Source organism: Mustela lutreola, chromosome 16 (assembly GCF_030435805.1).
Source record: "Mustela lutreola isolate mMusLut2 chromosome 16, mMusLut2.pri, whole genome shotgun sequence".
Taxonomy (NCBI): Eukaryota; Metazoa; Chordata; class Mammalia; order Carnivora; family Mustelidae; genus Mustela; species Mustela lutreola.
Window position 1 is genome coordinate 56,934,316 of NC_081305.1, and position 21,086 is coordinate 56,955,401.

The following is a 21,086-nucleotide window of genomic DNA, read 5'->3' on the forward strand; positions in this document are numbered from 1 at the left end:
TTAGTATAATAATGGTAATGTTAATTTCACATTCTGAGTCTTTTCCACGTGTCAGGAACCGACAGTGCTAAGTGTTAGGGGTACATAAGCTCATTCAGTCTTGGGGACGCCCCCACCTTACAGGCAAGAGGCTGAGCCAGACCTCCCTCTTCTAGAACCAGGATCTGGACTCAGTCTTTCCTTGTTTCTCTGGGGAGGTAGCATATAAACATGGGAACTTGCTGCATGAGGCTGTAAGGGGAGCCAACTTTTGCTTCTTTTAGAGTCAAAGTCCTGTCCCTAAGGGCCAGATTCTAAGGAGAGTCTGGCAAAGGCTGTAGTCACTGGTCCAGGGAGGCGGGGCTGGAGAGGGGAAGGGAGAGGGAATCAGGGAGCTTTAGTAGGAGGTAGAGTGGAGAGCAGGCCCTAGGTGATGGGTGGGGTTTGGACAAGTCAGGGGCATCCCAGGTGAGGAGGGGTGGAGGGGAAGTGGAGCAGGGAGAAAAAGATGGAAGGAAAGAGAGGCAGGAAGGGACACAGGCTCTGCCCCTTGAGGGGAGCTGGGTTCCCGGCACTGGGGCAGGTGGGCGTGGTTCTCAACGTGATAAAAGGCGGATGGGTGGATGGATGGATGGATGAACGGATGGATGGACGGACGGATGGGTGGACGGGTGGACGGGTGAGCGGATGGAGGCATGCATGCATCAGGCGACCAGGAAAGAGGCGGGGGTGGGGGTGGGATGGGGAGAGAAACTGCGAAGCATCTCACAAGGGAGAGAGATGGGTATCTACAAAAGATACAAAAGGCGCACAAGGGGACAGAAGCAACAAGACAGAGAGGAAAAAAGATTCAAAAACCGACCGGCGCCGAATGGGACGGAGGCAGGGAGAGAAAGAAGGAAGCAGAGAGGGGACGAAGCGGGGCAGAGACCGAAATGCGGGGAGATGCAGAGCGGAGGGGCTGACGGGGGGCGCCAGGCGACCACCGGGAGGGAGACGCGGGGGGCGGCCGGGCGGTGGGGCGGCGAGCGCGCCCCCTGGCGGCGCGGCGGTCCTGATCCACGCGGCCACCCGCAGGTGTGGGAGGCGCTGCTGACCCTCGTCTTCTTCCCGGTGTGCGTGGTGTTCGCCTGGATGGCCGACAAGCGGCTGCTCTTCTACAAGTACGTGTACAAGCGCTACCGCACCGACCCGCGCAGCGGCATCATCATCGGCGCCGAGGGCGACCCCCCCAAGAGCATCGAGCTGGACGGCACGTTCGTGGGCGCCGAGGTGCCGGGCGAGGTGGGCGGCCTGGGCCCGAGCCCCGCCGAGGCCCGCGAGCTGGACGCCAGCCGCCGCGAGGTCATCCAGATCCTCAAGGACCTCAAGCAGAAGCACCCGGACAAGGACCTGGAGCAGCTGGTGGGCATCGCCAACTACTACGCGCTGCTGCACCAGCAGAAGAGCCGCGCCTTCTACCGCATCCAGGCCACGCGGCTGATGACGGGCGCGGGCAACGTGCTGCGGCGACACGCGGTGGACGCGTCGCGCAGGGCCTCCCCGGCCGAGGGCCCCGGCGAGGACGAGGACGACGGCGCCAGCCGCATCTTCTTCGAGCCCAGCCTCTACCACTGCCTGGAGAACTGTGGCTCCGTCCTGCTGTCCGTCACCTGCCAAGGCGGGGAGGGCAACAGCACCTTCTACGTGGACTACCGCACCGAGGACGGCTCCGCCAAGGCCGGCTCCGACTACGAGTACAGGTGGGTTGGCGGCTCTCAGGGCGGAGGTCCCGCCCCCCCGCCCCCGTCCCCCCCCCCCCCCCGCCGGCCTCCGCCGGCCTCCGCGATCGCCCGGCTCCGGGCTGCCTCCAGCACCCACCCATCCGCGGCTTTCATTCATGGTTCGTTCATTCATTCCCGCTGAGAGCCTTCTTGGCATCACACGCTCTTCTAGCGCTTGCCAGTTAGCTCGGCTGTCCCGGCTCCCCGGCATACCGGCTACCTGCGGGTTCTTGCGCTTGAGGACACCTGCGTTCATGATTACAGCTCATTCTATGAGGTGTTACTGGATAGGACAAGTCCCCCACCACCACCACCTAACACACCGTGACTAAAGTAAAAATGTTTATTGAGCAGCTACTGTATACCTGGGGGTGTACCGTGGTGAACAAGACAGCTAAGGCCCCTATCCTCAAGTTGCAATAAAGCAATGAACTATTGAATAGATTAAGAATATGAAGGGGTTTTAAGTGCTAGGTGGGAAAATTAAATGGCATAAGAGGGAAGAGGCGGGACCCAAATTATCTCCAGGTTTTTGTGGCACCTTCAAGAAGCCCCCCCTTTGTACCCTCCTGTATCTCTCTGCCCCTCCCCCGTCCCTCTCCTCACCCCTCTTTGAGGAGATCTGTGATCTTCCCTCCTTCAGCAGTTCCTACTGAATACCTACTATGTGTCAGGTACAACCTTTAGACGCAGAACAGTTAGGGTGCCTGGGTGGCTCAGTGGGCTTAAGCCTGGGACTCTTGATTTTGGCTCAGGTCATGATCTCCGGGTGGCGAGACAGAGAGCCCTGTCTGGCTGGGCACTGGGTGTGGAGGCTGCTTAAGATTCTCCCTCTCCCTCTGCCCTTCCCCACCTTAAAACAGCAACAACAAAACACAGAACAGTAAACAAGATAACTTCTCTATCCTCACATGACCCACAAAAGTCTTATCTGTTTGTAGTTCTTCTGTCCATACCATACTCTTTCAAGAATGATAGTTTTACAGTGTCATTTGTTGACCGATGTGCAGTCTGCCATAGTTCTCTATAATAATACCATTTATAATGGGTCTACTATGTGCCAGAAACAGATCTGGGCCTTGAAGACCAGCAGTGAATGAAATACGTCAAGCGTCTGCCCAAAAGCAGCTGACATTCTCGTGGGAAAGACGGGCCATCAGGGAGTAGACACTGAAGACAGAAAAATGTCAGCTGTGAAGAAATTAAGGCAGAGGACGGGAGAGAGTGTTGATGACTGAGCTTCTCCCCGGTTCCACCTGCCAAGTAGTCTGCCGTACCTCCCTTTCATCCTCTTCCCTGGGTAAAGCTAAGGCGGACCTAATTGTAGATCTTCAGTTCTGCTCGCCCTCGTCCCTTTAACTCTTCTCTCGCTGGAGCCGAGCTTCTGGGTTTCACAAATCTTCAGCTCCGCCACTCTGCTCCAGCCTCCCCCTGCCTCTGCCGAGGCATTTCCAATCTTTCAATATTTTGGCAGCTTCAGGCATTTGTAGATCATTCCCTCCACCTTGGGTCAGTCCAAGGTCCTTTGGTCTGCCCATCCCCTTTCATTTCTCCCACCCTCCCACCTCTCTCCCCCTCCATTCTGCTTCCCCTGAGTGGGGCTCAGGATCTTTGTCCTGTCATCCTGTGACATGGGATCCCTTTGGTCACCCATGACCAAACGCCCCCTCTCCCTACCCTCCTCCATCTCCCAGCTTCCTTAGACTGAAGAAGAAGCATTCACCATACTGGGGCCTGCTGTCACTCAACCTCTTCACCCTTCCACTCCTACCCACCCCACCCCCCTAGTCTGCAGCTGCCCCCACCAAAGGTTTTGCAGGAGGAAGTGAGGACGGGTGTCACCTGCTGGGATCAGAGGCGCCTCTCTCTCCTGCAAATGACCTCAGTACTGAGATGTCTGAAGTGTAGGAGTAAATGCTGCTCAGTGGTGGAACCAAAGAGCTAGGCAAAGTTGACACCTTTCTCTTGTCCCTGCTCTCCTATCCCAGGTGACGGTCACAGGCCTGGCATCACTTATCAGTGCAGCTTAGGTCTAGGACTGGGAGGCAGGACAACTGGGTTCCAGTCCAAGTCCTGGAACCTGTTTCTTGAGCAAGTTCCTGCTTCAGTGTGGGCATTCAGGGATGTCATGTATGGTTATTAAGGTTGTGCACTGCCTAAGAGTACCACATCTAAGAAAGCTCTATTCACATAGTGGACATTGTAGATTTGTATGTCTGTTATGACAATGTCCTGATTCATGGAAATAAAGGGTCTTGAGGGAGGGAAGCCATTTTCTGATTTGCCCACAGAGATCATATGGATTAGGATCCATGGGCCTCAGTTTCTTCAAATTTAATATGATCTCCGAGCTACCAGAAGAGCACATCTGTTCCAAGATTCTGAGATTTAAGCACCTATAATCCTAACATGCTAGGGTCTAAAGTTTTAAGATTCCAGGATTCCCACATTTGGGTATTCTACTCCACACCTAACCAGTCTCCCATGTGCTGGTTCTCATATTTTCATCTTCTCAGAATTTGTGCATCCAGTGCTGAAACACAAGTCCGTCTTCTATATTTCTATCATACCTGGTTTCTAAAATCCCCATGTTCTTTGTCTTTCTGACCTTTGATTTTGGAAAAAATTCACGCCCACAGAAGGGCTGCAGAAATGGTTTGGTGAACCCTCATATCACCTTCGCCCAGAGTCACCAACTGTTCATTTGCTGTCCTGTTTGCCTTCACTCACCCTCCCTAATATATACTAGTATTAATCATTGTGGAGCTAGATGGGAACGGCTTGAGACAGCATGACCACTCACCTGTAAATACTTGAGTGTGCCCCTGCTAAGATTTATGACAGCCACCCCCCCCAGTCACAATCTGACTGCCACACTCAGGAAATGTAATACTGAATCAATATTATTGCCCAGACTGCGGTGCCTGTTTGTATCCCCACCACACCCCACCCCGCCCCGCCTGTCGTCCCTGTAACATCTTGTGGCTGTGTTTTCCCTCCCTCCCTCTCTTCCAATCCGATCCAGACCCAAATGTTGCATTTCGTTGTCATGTCTCTTTAGAGTTCATCAGTCTGAATCCATCCCTCTGCTTCTCTAGGACTTTCGTGCCCCTGAAACTTTTGAAGACAGGCTACTTAGTAGAACAACCCTCAATTTGGGTTGTCAAATATGTCCTCATGATTAGATTCAGGCGATGCACTTTTGGCCAGAATTCATGCAAGTGGTGCAATGTCCTCCTTGGTCCATTATACCAAGAGGCCCATGACTCCCCCCCGTCCCACTACCAGTGATGTCCCTTAACCATTTGGTAAAGTTGGTGCTAAAATCCCCACCTAAGCTAACATCTCTAACATCCCATAACTGTAGGATTCTAAGACTCTAATCTTTTTAAAAAGATTTTATTTATTTATTTGAGAAAGAGAGAGAGAGCATGCAGTGGGAAGAACAGAGGGAGAGGGACAAGCAGACTCTGAGTGAGGACCCCAACGTAGGGCTCTGTCTTACAGCCCTGAGATCATGACCTGAGCTGAAACCAAGAGTGAGACACTTAACCCACTGAGCCACCCAGGTGCCCCTAAGATTCTAATCTGAATATGCAAATATCACTAGCTAACTTGTGCTGAGTGCTTTCCTTGTCTTATAACTCAATCCTTGTAACACCGCCCGCCATGAGGTAGACACTGTTATTAGTTCCACTTTACAGAAGAGGAGCCTGAAGTTCAGAGGGCCGCAGATCCTAACCGCCGAGATCACACAAGCCTCTAAGAGAGCCTCGAGACCCTGCTCAGAGCAGGTGGGCTCACCGGGCTGGGTGACTCAGCTACCATGGACAGCGGCTCCAGGGAGGAAGGCTACAGCCACAGGGAGCTCCTTACCTGTCTCCTCCCAGTCTTATCATCTGATTCTACCTCTTTGCCAGAACCTTGGGGTCTCTGACCCCCCCCCCCACGCACACACACACAGAGCTGAAGTTTTTTGGGAGAACTGGAGCCCAGGACCTGTTTCTTATCAAATTTATCACAGTAATGATAGAGAACACTCATGGATCATATAACACCTTTCAGAAATGGGGTCACTGGTGCATGCTGGGATGGATTGGGAGGAGAAATTGTAGATTTTCAAGGTGCATTTACATCCCAGAGTCACTTTGATGCCTACAGCCCTGCCAGGAGCCCACTCATTCCCTGTCCCCCCAAAGTTTCACTCTGACTACTCTGCCATCATTATCTCATTTCTTCCCCTGCCCCATTATAGAGCATCTCACATATGTTCAGAGACTTACACAACTGATGCTCATTTAGGCCTAAGCCAGCTCATATCCTTCCCCTCCGCAGAGGCCCGCCATGCTTCCCACCCTACTTGGAATAAGCACCAGATTCCCAGCTGGGGCCCCTGACATCTGCCCTGTTTCCTCTGTGATGTCATCTGCCTCATCTCCTTCCCCCCACCCTTGCTCCCTCCACTGGAGCCACACTTGCATCCTCAAATACTCCAAGCTGCTCCTACCTCAGGACGTTAGCACTGGGATACTTTTCCCCAGATATCCTCCATATGGCTCCCTTCCTTACCTCCCTCAAGTCTCTGCTCAAACGTCACCCCTCAGAAAAGCTTTCTCTGACATTCTAACACAACATCTCACTCCCTACCCTTTTTCCTCTGTTTTCCTCTATTTTTCTCCATAACACCATCACTACTTGACATTTTATTATATGTTTGTTGTTTATCCATCTCTTTTTAAAAAATCTATTTCTTTGAGAGAGAGAGAGAGAGAGTGAGAAAGAGAGAGCATGAGAGGGCGAGTAGGAGAGCAAGAAGCAGGCTTCCCACTGAGCAGGGAGCCCATGTGAGGCTCTATCTGGGGACCCTGGGATCATGACTGAGCTGAAGGCAGACGCTCAACTGACTGAGCCATCCAGGCGCCCCTCTGATCTGGTTTTGCTGCTGTTTCCCCAACACTAAGAATAGTGCCTAGCACACAACAGCTGTTCAGTAAATATTTGTTGAATGAATGGACCGTAATTAAATTATTAAATGTGTAATTGTCACCACGATATGGCTCTCCCACGGGCCTGTGAATGTGGTGAGCCCTGTGAAGACAGGGCCTCATCACCCTCTGTTCCCAGCACCACCCAGAACAGGGCACAGAGAAGATACTCAGGGAGTCTTTGTTGAATGAATGAATGAATGAATGACCCCAAGTTAAGGAGTGTGGGCGTTCTCTTGAGAGTACTCAGGAGGACTCAGAGGTTTTCATCAGAAGCGTGAATAAGGTCAGCTCTGGGCCCCACATCCCTGCTACTCCCAAGTGTGGCCCCTGTATTCTTCATGGGAGAGTCCACATCTGTGGGAGCGACTTAGAAATGCAGTCTTGAAACCCAGAGCCGCTGAACCGACCTGCATTTTAGCAAGACCTCCCAGGGGATCTGTATGCCCCGTAAAGTTGGAGAAGTGTGTTTATGGAACACTGCAGGCTCTCTCCACTCTGGGATTTTGCATGTGCTGTTCCCTCTGCCTGGAGCATTGCTGTCCACTAGAAACACCCCCAGGAAGCCGGCACTGATCTCATCTTCAACATTATTTAATGCTGGCGTTCCTAATCCTCATGGGTTCCATGATGGAGGGACCCACTCTGTCTTATCCCCCTTTGCTGCCCCTTCCCTCCCACCCTCGGAAGCCCACCCTGATTCATCCTCAGTATTTTTTTTTTTTTTCATCCTCGGTGTTATTTACGTAATGCCTGTCCATCCTCATACTCGGGAGTTTTCGGTGGTGCCTTTCCCTTCTCCAGGAAGCATGCCCTGAGTCCCCTCCTTCCCACAGAGGGGACCCACCTTCACCCCTTTCTTTCTCCCCCTCCCATCCCTCCCGCCGCAGTGAGGGCACGCTGGTGTTTAAGCCGGGCGAGACACAGAAGGAGCTGCGCATCGGCATCATCGACGACGACATCTTTGAGGAGGACGAACACTTCTTCGTGCGGCTGCTGAACCTGCGCGTGGGGGACGCGCAGGGCATGTTCGAGCCCGACGGCGGTGGGCGGCCCAAGGGACGGCTGGTGGCGCCACTGCTGGCCACCGTCACCATCCTGGACGACGACCACGCGGGCATCTTCTCCTTCCAGGACCGCCTGCTGCACGTGAGCGAGTGCATGGGCACCGTGGACGTGCGCGTCGTGCGCAGCTCGGGCGCGCGGGGAACCGTGCGCCTCCCGTACCGCACGGTGGACGGCACGGCGCGCGGCGGCGGCGTGCACTACGAGGACGCGTGCGGCGAGCTCGAGTTCGGCGACGACGAGACCATGTGAGCACGCGGGGACGGGGAGAGGATGGGACTCCGCGGGGAGATGGGGCGGGGCCGGAGACGTGGGCGCGGCCGGCCAGTGGGTGAGCCGCAAGAGTGGGCGGGGTCGCAGGACGAGGGCCGGGCCTCGGCGGAGTTGGGGGGCGTGTCTTGTGGCGGGCGGGGCCTGAGGGGAGGCGGGGCACCGCTCTGAGAGGGAGCGGGACAGGGGCGAGGGGGGAGGAGACAGGAGTGACGGGGCGGGGCTAAGAGGAAGAGACTGGGTGTGGGAAGGGCGGGGGAGAAAGAAGCTGGTTTGAGGAGAGGAAGGTGGACCGGGGGAAGTAGGGCCAGGTGAGGAGAGAGAGGAGAAGAAGGAGGACAGAGGCCTGGGGAGAGGAGTGTAGAGGATTTAATTGTGGCTAATGGGGATGGAATGTGGCCTGAGGAGAGGGGCCTCGTGGACAAGAGGGGAGGTTCCAATCGAGGTGGGGCGGCGCCTATGGAAATGCAGAAGCAGCTAGGCCTAAGCCGATGGATGGGGTCTGGGAAGGGACCCAAGGAGTTGGACGAGGAAGGCGGAAGAAAGCGGGACCTAAGGGGAGAGGGTGGAGCTCGGGGCAGGACTAGGGAAAGGGTGGGGCTTGTGGGTAGGAAGACACTTGAACCTGGGGAAGTGGCCCGACACTTAAGGGGAATGTGGGCTAGGCTTTGAGAAGAGACCGAGTAGGACTGTGGGGGCCTGGGAAGGTAAGTGCAGGGCCAGGGGAGACACAGAAGACACTGGATTTGCGGAAGGTGGCGTGGGGTCTGGGGTAGTGCGCTGGATACAGACACACCCAACACTCACGCTGGCACATGCGGAATCACTAAGTCACAGACACGCTCACTAAAACACGGCGTCAGGGCTGGTCTCACGCCCAGACACCCGGCCACCCCCTTACACAGATGCCCGAGTCTCCCCACTGTGTGCCTGCAGCCTCACGTCCCCCGCTGCCTGCCTCGGAGGCAGACGGCGCCTCCCCCCTTTGCCTGAGCCCTTCCGCCCCCGCATGCCCGTCTGTCTCCCTCCTCCTGCCGCCCACGCTCCTCCCACCGAGCACAGCCCCCACCGCACTCCCTTCCCCCTCCACCTCCTTGCCTCTGTGCCCTGGCCTCCGCTGAGCTTCTCACTGCTCTCCCCGCCTCTCCATCCCTTCCTTCGCGTCTCGATCCTGGCAGTCTATCTCTGGGTCTCTCTTAATCTCTAGATCTAGGTCTTCAGTGTCTAGCTCTCTGACTCGGGTTATGTTTCAGTTACGGACTCTCCGTACCTTTCCATCTCTTCTGTTTCTGGCTTGAGCTGAGAACTTGGCTGAGGGCACCATCCCAGACCCTATCTATCACATTCAAGAGGCAGAGGCAATGGGGAAAGGTGTCTTTCTGCTCATTCTGGTCCTTCCTGTAGTCTAACCTGTTTCCCTCCTGCTGCTGCGACCCCACAGGCCCTCTCCTCCCCCACACGGCTTCCCCAGGCTGGGACGCCCTCTGCTGCCGCCCCCACCCACGCCCCCGCCCAAGCTTCCAGCTGTGGCTTCAGATGACAGAGAACAGGAGGCTAATTAGCGATTAGGGAAACACATCCTTCCTCTCACGGGCAGGCGCTAATTAGAGGTGCTTGGAAGCAGCCGGGCTGGAGGGGCGGCCCCAGGCAGGATCAACACCGAGGTGGAGGAGAGCCGCCCAAAGACGGGGTGGTGGGGAGAGAATGGGAGAGAGAGACAGAAACAGAGAAGATGAGAGATAGAGATGGAGAGACAGAGATAGAGTTAGAGAGAGGAAGACAGAAACTTTGATACAAAGGAAGAAGGAAACTGAAAAATTTGGGGAGAGAGGGTGCCAGGGAGATTGAAAGGCTACAATCCAGGAAGCCTGAAGGGAAGTGAGATGTGGGGAAGAAAGAGAGACCTTCTTCCTGAGAGAAACTCAGTGGGACTCAGGGAAGGAGAGGTCCTCTTGATGCAACAGAGAGAAAAGAGTTTGGGTCAGAGAGAAGCACAAGAGACAGGATACAAAGAAGCCTGGTTCGAGATCAGTGGCTGCAGAGGGTGGGAGAGCGGGGTTTCCAGGAAACGGGAGGTAGGCATGAGGGTGACAGAGTGACAGACTGGGGAGAAAGGCTGCTTCCTTTGATCTCAGGAAGTCCTGCCTTTGTCAAGCTCGAGTCCCTCTTGCTGTCCCCTGACATCTGGGTTTCTCCTCCCTGGGTCCCCTGAGGGCACGCCTGTCAGGGCGCCCGTTGGCACACGTGTCACGGCGTGTCAGTCACCGCATGTCAGCGGATCACGGCGTGTCTGCAAGAGTGTGAGCGTCGGAGGTGTGTGTGTGTATCACCCTGTCTGTCAGCGTGCCACCGGGTCGGCAGCTGTCTGCATGTCACAGTGTGTGAGGAGAACGTCTCCAGAGACCCTGCTTCTTGCCACGGCGTTCCAGCACCTTGGACAGTTCCCAGCCCGCTCCTGAGGTTGGGGGCGGCCATTTCTTTTCACCCACAGAAAATTTAAAATATCCTGAGACCAGGAGGGGATGAGGGTGGAGGTGGGCATACGTCCCCACATGACTGTCTTGTGTGCATCTGTCTCGTCATGGGTGTCGCTGTGTCCTGTGCCTCCGTTTGTTGAGATGGGTCCACTGAGAGACTGTATGATTGAGAGCCCCTTGCTTGAGTTGTGTTGACTTTGGCAATTCCATCCTATGGACGTGGAGAGACAGAGATGGGGAGAAAAGAACACAGATAAAGAAAGGCAGAGAGCTGGGGGAGAGCCTGAGACAGAGAGGGTCAGAGATGGAGAAAGAGAGAGACTGAAGGGAATAAAAATAAACAGACACCAAGAGGCAGAATGAGGGAGATATAAGGAAGGAGAGTCTACATGGTACCACAGCGGGGCTCTGCAGGTTGGCGAAGTCGCGAGGCTGTGGTGGGGGTGTTGTGCTAACAGGCATCTGGTCTGTGCGATTTTGCCACTGCATAGGGAATGGCTGCGGGGTGCGATGGTGTGTGGGTGTGGGCGGTGTGATTGGCTGAGCTTCCTCTGCCGGGTGACTCTGTGGGCTGGGTGTTTGTGTTTCTGGGTTCTGGGGCCGGGCCCTCGAGGTTCCTACAGCTGAAAGAGCTGTTAGTGGCAGGGCTGTGGGCCTTCTGGGTTTAGAGGGTCTTTGTGAGGGGGGGGTGGTTTATGTGCCTGGAGGGCACAAATAACTTCTGGCTGTTTCTCCCTAGTCACCCCCTGGGTTACCATAGCAGCGGGGATGCTGAGAAAATCAGTTAGCACTCAGTTAACTCTCAGAAGTGGTCAGGACAGAGGGCAGGAAGCAGCGTGTCTCCTGAGCCAAAGGATTAGAGTTAACAAATGTTTCTGGAAGACACACTATGTGCCAGGCACTGTTCTAGGTATTAGAGATACAGAAAAGAATGTAAAGGAACAAGGGTCACTGCCCCGGTGGAACTTACATCTTAATGTGAAGAAGCAAATGGCAAACCATAAACAAACAAACAAAAAAACACACATTAGGTGGTTTGTTAGAAGGTGATACAGAACAAAGAGGACATAGAGCAGAGTAAGGGGGCCGGTGTGCTGGGGTCCGGGCAGGGCTGGATTTCAAAATTAAAGAAGGTGGTGGGAGGGAGCTTCAATGAGAAATTAATTTGAACAGAGATCCAGAGAAACTGAGAGAATGAGCCCAGGGAAGAGTGTTCTGGGTGGCCAGAACAGTCAGTGCAAAGGCCCTGAGGCACAAGCAGGCCTGGCGTATTCAAAGAACAGTGAGGAGGCCAATGTAGCTGGAGTGGGTGAGCAAGGGGGTGTGGGGCAGGGGGCCAGGAAGAGCCACATTGCATGGGGCCTTGTGGGCCACTGTAAGGACTTTGGTTTTTATTTTGGCTGAGAGAGGAGCCATGTGAACATTTTGAGCAGAGGAAGGACCTACTCTAACTTTGGTTTTACCAGGATCCTTCAGGTTGCTATTTAATAAACGTCAGCTTCCTTAGTTGTTTCCAGGCTTGTTTCTGTCAAGCAGGAATAATAGAGAGCCTTCCTGTGGGGGCAGTTGTGAGGATTAACTAAGATTAGGGACCCTGGGATGGAGGGCTGCTCAAAAAATGGGCCAGTGGGTGAGTTATCTGGGAACTTGGGGAGGGGGCTTATGCTGTGCTCCCCCCCCCCCAGGAAAACTCTTCAGGTAAAGATAGTCGATGATGAGGAATATGAGAAAAAGGATAATTTCTTCATCGAGCTGGGCCAGCCGCAGTGGCTTAAGCGAGGGATTTCAGGTGAGTGGTGATGGGTGGGCTGTGGGAGAGGTAAGGGGTTCAGGGTGGGAGGACCCTTGGAGGCTCCATTAGTGGGTACTCCTTCAGACTCATGGATCTGAGCTTCCCAGGGAAGCAATCTCACCTTCTCTCTGTCCTCTCTCTCTCCCCAGCTCTGCTGCTCAATCAAGGTGAGTAGTTACCTCTGAGCTTTGACTGGAGGGGGGACACAGGAGGGAGGTCTCAGGGGAGGGTTCCAGTAGCTGGAGGCTACTTCTCCAGGTCGCATTTGAGGCAAGTTGGAAGTGAGATAAGGGCAGATTCAGGGCTGGGTGAGAGTTGGAACTGACCTCAGAGTTGGTAAGACCTTTTGAATTTGGAGTTACAATAGGGGGTTTGGAGGCCAAGATCATGGTTTTGTTTTGTTTTTGAGAGAGAGAGAGAGAGTATATGTTGGTAGGGAGGGTCAGAGGGAAAGGGTGAGAGAGAATCTTGGGCAGGCTCCATGCCCAGTGCAGAGCTCAGTGTGGGGCTTGATCTCATGACCCTGAGATCATGACCTGAGCTGAAATCAAGAGTCAGACACTCAACCGACTGAGCCACCAGGTGCCCCAAGATTGTGTTTTGTTTGTAGTTAAGGTTGGGAGAATGGAAAGGCAGGATCCCATCTGGGTTTATGGTGGGGTCAGATTAGAATTGGAGTCAGATTTAGGTCAAAGCCAAAGTGGGGGTTTAAGGTGACTTTGGGGGACTTACAGTTCACACTGGGCCCAGAGTCAGAGATTGGGGTGGGGGTGGAAGCAGTGGATTGAAGATAAGGGACAGAGCAGTTTTGGAGCTGAGATCAGAATTAGGGTTTGGGGTTAGGACTCAGGTCAGACTAAAGATCGTTTTAGGGTAAGTAGTAGGAACTTCATCCCAGCAGCTTAACACAGTAAAAGTCGTTGCTGGCAGAGCTTTCTGAGAGTGTTCCTAGTGGAGGTGACTTTCCACTGAGAATTAGGGTTAAGTTGGTACTGGGCTTGGACCAAAGGACCAACATGCTTTGGGGAGATGAGCTGTGGCTGGGTCTGGGTCCAAGATCTGTACCAAAATTGGGAATCCCTTCTTTCCTCACCACCTCAGACACACTCAAGGATGTTTTTCAGAGCTTGGGTGGTGATGATAATGATGACAGTGGTGATTTTAACAAAGGAAATACCCTTTGGGATTATTTATTGTGTAGCAGGCACTGTGTTAAGCACCGCACATGAATAAACTTCTTTAACCATCACAAGCACCCATGAGGTAGCTACTGCCTTTGTTCCTGTTTTATGGTTATGAACACTGAGGCACAGAGAGTCCAAGGCATTGCCCAAGGTTGCACAGCTTCTTCCATATGAAGCTCAGAGCCCACCAGCTGAACTTCATGGACCAACTGGGTCTTAGGCTGGGGAAGATGGTGGTCAGATGGGACACTGGGGCAGGCTGGGGGCGTATCACCAGGGAGGCTTCCCAGAAGACAGCAGACAGAGTTTTCTTTCTCAGTGGGAACAGGTAGCAAGGGCATCATGGGCCCAGTGAGGTGGGCCTCCCTGGAGTCTAACTCCCATCCTTCATGCTGCAGGAGATGGAGACAGGAAGTTGACAGCTGAGGAAGAAGAGGCTCGGAGGATAGCGGAGATGGGCAAGCCAGTTCTTGGGGAAAACTGCCGTCTGGAGGTCATCATTGAGGAGTCATATGACTTTAAGGTGACTTTCTGGGGCCCCAGCTTCCTCGAGTCATTTCCTTGGGGAGGGTCCAGGAGGAATCAACTATTGGGTTGGGGTGGCCCAACCCAAGGGAGGGGTGGCCAGGGGTCCAAGACCATCCTCCCATCCTTCTGCTAGCACCATGGACAGCAACACTCCCTTTCCCCTTCTTGCTATGAACCGGGCTGTGGGGGGTTGGGGACCCCTGAACATGGGCTGTGAGCCTCAACCCCAGTGTTCCGCAGGAAGCCTCGGGGTGCCCTGAGGTGGCCATGGGCAATGATCTCTTCCCCATCCTTTCATCCTCAGAACACAGTGGATAAACTCATCAAAAAAACCAACTTGGCTTTGGTGATTGGGACCCATTCCTGGAGGGAACAGTTTTTAGAGGCCGTTACGGTGAGCGCAGGTAAGTGGGGAGGGAGGAAAAAGGAGAGGGAGAGAGGGATGAAGAGACAGGGGAACGGGGAGAGAAACAAAAAGAGGGATGAGAAGGACAACACGATAGAGAAGAGAAAAAACAATAAAGAAAGAGATAGGGAAAGACAGAGGAAAAGATGAGGAATGGATACAAACAGGAGAGACGGACACACAAAGAGATGCACAGAGAACCACGGAGAAAGACAGAGACGTGGAGAGAGCATGAGAGATATAGAGCGAAGTGCCAAACTGCAGAAGGCCAGAGACAGAGAGACTGAGAGACATGCAGAGAAAGACCTCAGGAGGGGTGGAGGGGGAGAGCTTCAGGCAGGAGCCGTCTGGCAGGGCTTTCTCATCAGACAGCCCCAGGGTGGGACCAGGTTACAAGTCTTGGCCTCCCCGGACAGGCTGGATTCCTCTGTTGCCATGGAGATGGTCACCAGGGCGCCCAGCTCTCTCCCACCTGCCCTGGTTTCCCTCCTTAGGTCTCGGGCGGGCCCACACTGTCCCCCTGTGGCCAGAGACACCATGACACTTGGATTCACAGACAATCCTGAAGACCCACACTGGCCCTTTGTGATACTGGGGAAACTGAGGTCCAGAGGCAGAGGAGGGACTGGCCTGAAGTCCCACAAGGAATTCAGAAAGAGCTGAGGTGAAGCTCAAGGCTTCTGTCCCTTATACAACCTCAGATTTCCTTCAGGGAGGCCTAACTGGTAGGAATTGAAAATACACCAGGAATTGTGGTTGTTCAGTGGGATCAAAAGAAACCAGGCTTCGGGGATGGAAAAGTAACAGGTAGCAGAGCTGCAGACACCAGCTCAGAGGCCTAATGGAATCGAAGTGGTGTCTCTCTCTGAAGCCACGTTCTTTCAGTATCTGTTTCAGAGGGATCTTCCGGACTCAGCCCTGTGTAGGACAGTGCTGGGGACAAAGAGATAACCATGACAGTTTGGGCCTTGTTCTCACAGAGTGGGCAGGGCTGGGACAGGGGATCCAATGTGGCTGTGGGAGCTCAGATAGGGTGCTGACCCAGCCTGAAGGTCAGGGAGGGCTCCCTGCAGGAGGAGGCTTCTGAGCTGAGTCTTCAAATTGGAATAGGAGTTAGCCAGGAGGAGGGAAGAGACAGGGAGGTGTTCTAGGCAGAGGGAAACCGAGAGTCTGGAAGTCAGCCAGGTCATGGCACAGTTTGCGGGGGAAAGGGGGGTGACTAGTTTCAGGCACAAAGAAGCAGCAAGGGATGAGGCTAGCGGTGGGCAGAGTCCGGACTGCGCAGGTCCTCACGGGCCACAGTAGGGAGCTTGGGTGTCATTTCAGTGCATGGGGGCCCACAGAGCATTTTCAGTGGGGGAGGCTCCAGGAGTCTGTGGAAGGAAGGAGAGGCTGGGGTGGGGCGTGACAATGTGGTGAGGAACTGAACCTCCCATCCAAGGAAGCTGGAAGTCGCAGCCTTCCCTCTGGGCTCAGTGAAGAGGAGAAGGCGTGAGATTGTGGTCACGGAGAGCCAACATGAATCACCCAGTGGGTCTGTAGAAAGCAACAGATGAGATCGGAGGAAAGAGTGGGGGGAAGGGGAAACCAGACCAGTAATAAGTAATCAAACTGATGGTGACAGTGATGACGGGGACCGTGGAGTGCCAGGCAGCTGGGAAGTCCATTTCCTGTATGACCTTATTTAACCGATGTTTCCCAAGTATCTGGCTTGGTGTTTGATCATTTTACACTTTGTTCAACAAATGCCTTTCGATCCTTGAGGCTCTGTGGAGAAGGGCGGTTCTCACCTCCTTGAAGGATGAATCGTGTTCCGTCTGGCACATAGAGGTGCTTCTGTCTTACATCCTTTCTGTCCCTGCCTGAACTGTAAGCTCTTTGCAGGGCAGCCTTGGTTTGCAGCATCTGTGACTCTCCCTAGGCACTAGAAGGGGCTACCAACATTAACCATCACACTGGAGGTGGGCCAGGTTGCACACAGAGTTCTTTCTGGGGCCCTCCTCCGGAGGCTCAGAGAGGTTAGAACCCTGATTCAAGATCACACAGCAGCTTCAGGGTTTGACACCAGAGAGGTATCCCCAGAGCCACAGACATAACCACGAGGCCCCCTCCATGAGAAAGGCTGAAGAAGATGGGAAAGACCAGAGAAGTAAGCAGAACCTGCACATTCTTGGATGCCAAGCGCAGGAGTGTGGGCCTGGGTATAAGGGCAGTAGGAAACCAAGGCAGGATATGAAGCAGGGCAGGAAAATCCCCCAAGAGATGTAATGACAGCAGCCCCTTCCCTCCCAAAAGTGTGTTCTCCCCACTCTGACTTTGGCCATTTCTCACTGTAGCCAATTAGAAATGCATTCAGCTGCAAACACCAGAAAACTCAACCACGGTGGCTTGTGCATGCTAGAGTTTCTTTTTCTCACAGAACAAAGAAATCTGGAGGAGGCGATAAAGAGTTGGCAGCTCAGTAACATCCTTAAATGCCCAGGCTCCTTCTTTATTTTTCTCTCCCACTTTCAGCGGTTTGCCCTCATGGTTGCAAGATGGCTGCCACACCTCCAGGTGTCAAGTTCACATTCCAGGCAGGCAGAAAGCGGAAGCAGGGAAGCAAGGAGGGTTACACTGTTCTTTATCGGCATCCTTCCATCTGTAGTGCTTGGCCATTCGAGTTGCTCACTACTGCTCATTCATGGTTTTATGCTTCTCAGTTTAGGGCAAAGTAGACAAAACATAGCATCTGTGCTTCCCTGTTACAAATCGAAAGCAGGTGAAATTCCATCACAGTGCGTGACACACACAACTGTAACAGTGAGCGAGGCATCCTGGACGAGGTTCAGCCAAACAGATCCGTAACACGGTGCCCATGTCAGGAAAGCTGGAGCCTTCCAGAAACCCTCTGTTTAGGTCTCATTGCCAGACTGGGTCATATGGCCCCTGCTGCAAGGGATGGTGGGAAAGCAAGTATTCAGCTGAGGACAGGCCTGCCACTAGCTGCAAGGAGTTCCGGGAAAGTGAGTATTTTATCTGAGGACCCAGCTGTTGCTAGTCCGAGCGGATTCTGGGAACGTGAATCATGTTAGCTGGGTGTCTGGCGTGCTCTCGCTGCAAAGGATTCTGGGACAGCAAGTACCATTAGTTGAGTATGCGGCTATGGTTAAATGCAGTGAATCAGAGGAAGTCATTATTTGTAGCTACAGAAATGCCTGTCTGTAAATGGTAGCTGAAAAGCCTTCTGAGAAAAAGACTCTTTTTTAGCTAGGGATGTGGCCACGTCTAGCAGCAAGGGATCCTAGCAAACCTCATATTTTTAGTCTGGCGCACAGCCTCTAGCTTCAAGGGATTCTGGGAAAGTGAGTGTTTTTTTTCTGGGCCCGTGTATTCTAGCTGCAAGGGATTCTGTGAAAGCAGTTAGTTTCGTGGAATTCACTGCCTGGAAATTGCCCCAAGTGGGAGGGGTCTGCAGGTGAGAAAGAAGGAGGCGTGGGTGTGTGCCCCAGCTGGGTCGTGTGCCCACAGGGGACGAGGAGGAGGAGGAGGACGGGTCCCGGGAGGAACGGCTGCCTTCCTGCTTTGACTACGTCATGCACTTCCTGACGGTGTTCTGGAAGGTGCTATTTGCCTGTGTGCCTCCCACTGAGTACTGCCACGGCTGGGCCTGCTTCGGCGTCTGCATCCTGGTCATCGGCCTGCTCACTGCGCTCATCGGGGACCTGGCCTCCCACTTTGGCTGCACCGTTGGCCTCAAGGACTCTGTCAACGCTGTAGTCTTCGTGGCCCTGGGCACCTCCATCCCCGGTAACCCCCTGGGAAACTGCGTGTCCGGGGAGAGTCTCAGAGACATCAGACAGTAGAACCTAAAAGAAAGGTTCTGCAGATATCAGGGGGTGGGATGGAACCCATCACACGGAACCCATATGGTGAGCCCCACAGAGATATGATGGTGGGTTCCAGAGAAAGGAGGGGGTGGGGCATTGTAGGGAAAGGTAGGAGAGGGGTCCCACAGAAATAAGGTGGGGACTTCATAGGTACCACTCAGTGGGTACCACAGAAACAAAATGTTAATTACCTTCCCCTGGAGAAACCACGTGGAAGATTCCATCCAACCATATTGGTGGGCATGACAGGAACGAGGCCAATGAGTCTCAAAGCTTTAACTAAGATGAGAGGACAGCGTCCCAGCCAGACGTTGGAGGCAGGGGTGCCATGGAAATAAGACAGTGGAGCCTCAAAGACTTTAGTGTGTGTCCCTGGAAACACAATGGCCATGAGCCCCTCTTCCCAAATAAACCTGAGGGAGGGTCTCTGAGAAACCAGGTGGCCCAGACAGAAATTCTTACAAGAGTGGGAAGACCAGATGTGGGGAGCCGGACTCCTTTATTTTTTTGCCCACGTGGGTATGTTCGCTCGTCAGGTGGTGGCGCTGTAGGCCTAGAAGCAGGTGGCGGGTCCCGCAGACTACAGTGAATGGTTCTCCGAAGCCCGCATTCCCCCGGGGTCGGGGTGGGAGGGTTGACAGCGACAGCGACAGCGTCGCGTGTGGATGGAACCTGACACTTATTTTGTCCAGCCTGGTGGCAGTGGGTTGATTGGGCCAACAGAAAGTAGGCAGTGGATTCATGCGATGCAGAGAGTGGTTCCTATGGAAAGCAGCGAATCCCATCGAAAGTACGCACGCAGCAGGCCCCATAGAATGCAGAGAGGGGGGGGTCCCCTCCACCCAAATCAGACACTGAGTCCATAGAAAGCAGGCAGCGGATGGCATGGAATGTAGGTAGCGGATACCACTGAATGCAGACAAGCCCCCTCTAAAGCAGGCAGCGAGTTCCTTAGAAAGCAGGCAGCTGCCTCTGCGGAGAGCACGCGTAGGGAAGGTCTCCTGGGTGGGGGTGTCAAGGTCTCAGGGGCCGAGCTGCAGCCGTGGGAGGCGGGTAGGGCCCACAGCGCGATCTGGCTCCTCGGAGCACAGGGATGGCATTGGGTCTTAGGGAAAGCAGGCGGCGGGGACCGGCCAAGCCCCACTGATCGCTGTGTCTCTGCCCCCCGCAGACACGTTCGCCAGCAAGGTGGCGGCGCTGCAGGATCAGTGCGCGGACGCGTCCATCGGCAACGTGACCGGCTCCAACGCCGTGAACGTGTTCCTGGGCCTGGGGGTGGCCTGGTCGGTGGCCGCTGTGTACTGGGCGGTGCAGGGCCGCCCGTTCGAGGTGCGCACTGGCACGCTGGCCTTCTCCGTCACGCTCTTCACCGTCTTCGCCTTCGTGGGCATCGCCGTGCTGCTGTACCGCCGCCGGCCGCACATCGGGGGCGAGCTGGGCGGCCCGCGCGGCCCCAAGCTCGCCACCACCGCGCTCTTCCTGGGCCTCTGGTTCCTCTACATCCTTTTTGCCAGCCTCGAGGCTTACTGCCACATCCGGGGCTTCTAGGGTATCCCCCGCCCCGCCCTAGAGACTCGGCTGCCCCTGCTCCGGACCCGCGTCTCCTTCGCGCTCCAGAGACTCAGCCTCCTCTCCTGGGACTCAGCCTCCCTTCCTCCTGGGAACTGATATCCCCTTCCTCTGTCCCCACTAACACCCTCCTTCTCCCTTCCCCTTCAGGAGTCACCGGAGGGACCCGCAACTGCAACCCATCCCTGTTAGTCACTGTTCACACCCCTGGGCACAGTGCCAACTCGAGGCCTGGCCCCAGAGAACCACTTCCTACCCAATGACCTTCTGGAGAATCTACCATCGGTCTCCCTAGACACCGAGGCTTTCCCTATCCCTTAAGACCCCCGTCCCCTAGTGAACCCCCCCATCACTACCACCCTGTGCCCTAGGGCCTCGGAACCCAGCCCCCCCAGGGGGACCTTTGAAGGAGGCTGATACATCCCAGGATGTCCCCGATCTCGGCCCTTCTCCCCAACCCTCAGGGAGCTCTGTTCAGCCCCTCGGGGATGGGGCGGAGGAACAGGTAGGTGCGTGCATAAGGGGGCCACACCTTCCCTGATTTCTCCACTCAGGCCCTTGGGAGGACACTAATTCTCGAGGCTTGGAGAAGGGAGGGGAGAAGTTTGGGGTTTCAGAGCTGGAGGAGGCACATTTGAACCTGCAACTTCTCACATTCCAGCGCCCCCACTTGCCTCCACTACCTCTGAGAGCCCAGCCACACCTTGGAAGGAGGGGAGGGGGCCTGTGTGTATATATAGTGTGTTTGGGGGAGGGGGGACGAGGGAGGGTGCATGTCTTGGGGAAAGGGGGTGACAGACTTTCCTTTTGTGAGGGCAGCAGACTCCCCCAGCCATGAGAATTGGCTTTGGGGAAGAGGCCAGGAATCAAAGGGAGTCCAGCCATCTCCCCTGACAATCTAGAAGGCTCATTTTGCCCTCAGTGCCAGCCAATCCAGGCAGGACCCTCGAAGAGGAGACCGAGGGTCCCAGAGGACCAATGCTACAAGCCAGCAAATGCTGCCACATCTCTGCCTGATGGGGAGCAGGGGTGGGTGGGAGGGTGGGACTGGGGCCAGGGGGTCTGGGTGGGCATTTTTAACTTTGGAGGCCACCCGTCTGTAGGTAGGCCATCTGTATTTTCTTATTATTGTTTCCTGCCCAAAGGACACACTTGGGGTGTGCGATGTGCTGCCCACTGCTTGGGACCCTGAGGATCAC

The 21,086-nt window shown here is 54.6% G+C and overlaps 1 protein-coding gene across 1 annotated transcript in view; it reads left to right on the top strand.

The window, feature by feature from the left end:
* The window catches only part of SLC8A2 (solute carrier family 8 member A2), a 28,458-nt gene extending 8,466 nt beyond the window's left edge, over nt 1-19,992 (top strand). The window contains exons 3-10 of the mRNA XM_059152665.1: nt 1,057-1,721; nt 7,618-8,040; nt 12,225-12,328; nt 12,481-12,498; nt 13,914-14,038; nt 14,348-14,447; nt 17,960-18,238; nt 19,490-19,992. Of these exons, the coding sequence (XP_059008648.1) occupies nt 1,057-1,721; nt 7,618-8,040; nt 12,225-12,328; nt 12,481-12,498; nt 13,914-14,038; nt 14,348-14,447; nt 17,960-18,238; nt 19,490-19,866 (2,091 nt within the window). The 3' untranslated portion in view covers nt 19,867-19,992. The remainder of the gene's footprint in view (nt 1-1,056; nt 1,722-7,617; nt 8,041-12,224; nt 12,329-12,480; nt 12,499-13,913; nt 14,039-14,347; nt 14,448-17,959; nt 18,239-19,489) is intronic.
* The last annotated feature ends 1,094 nt before the right edge of the window (nt 19,993-21,086 follow it).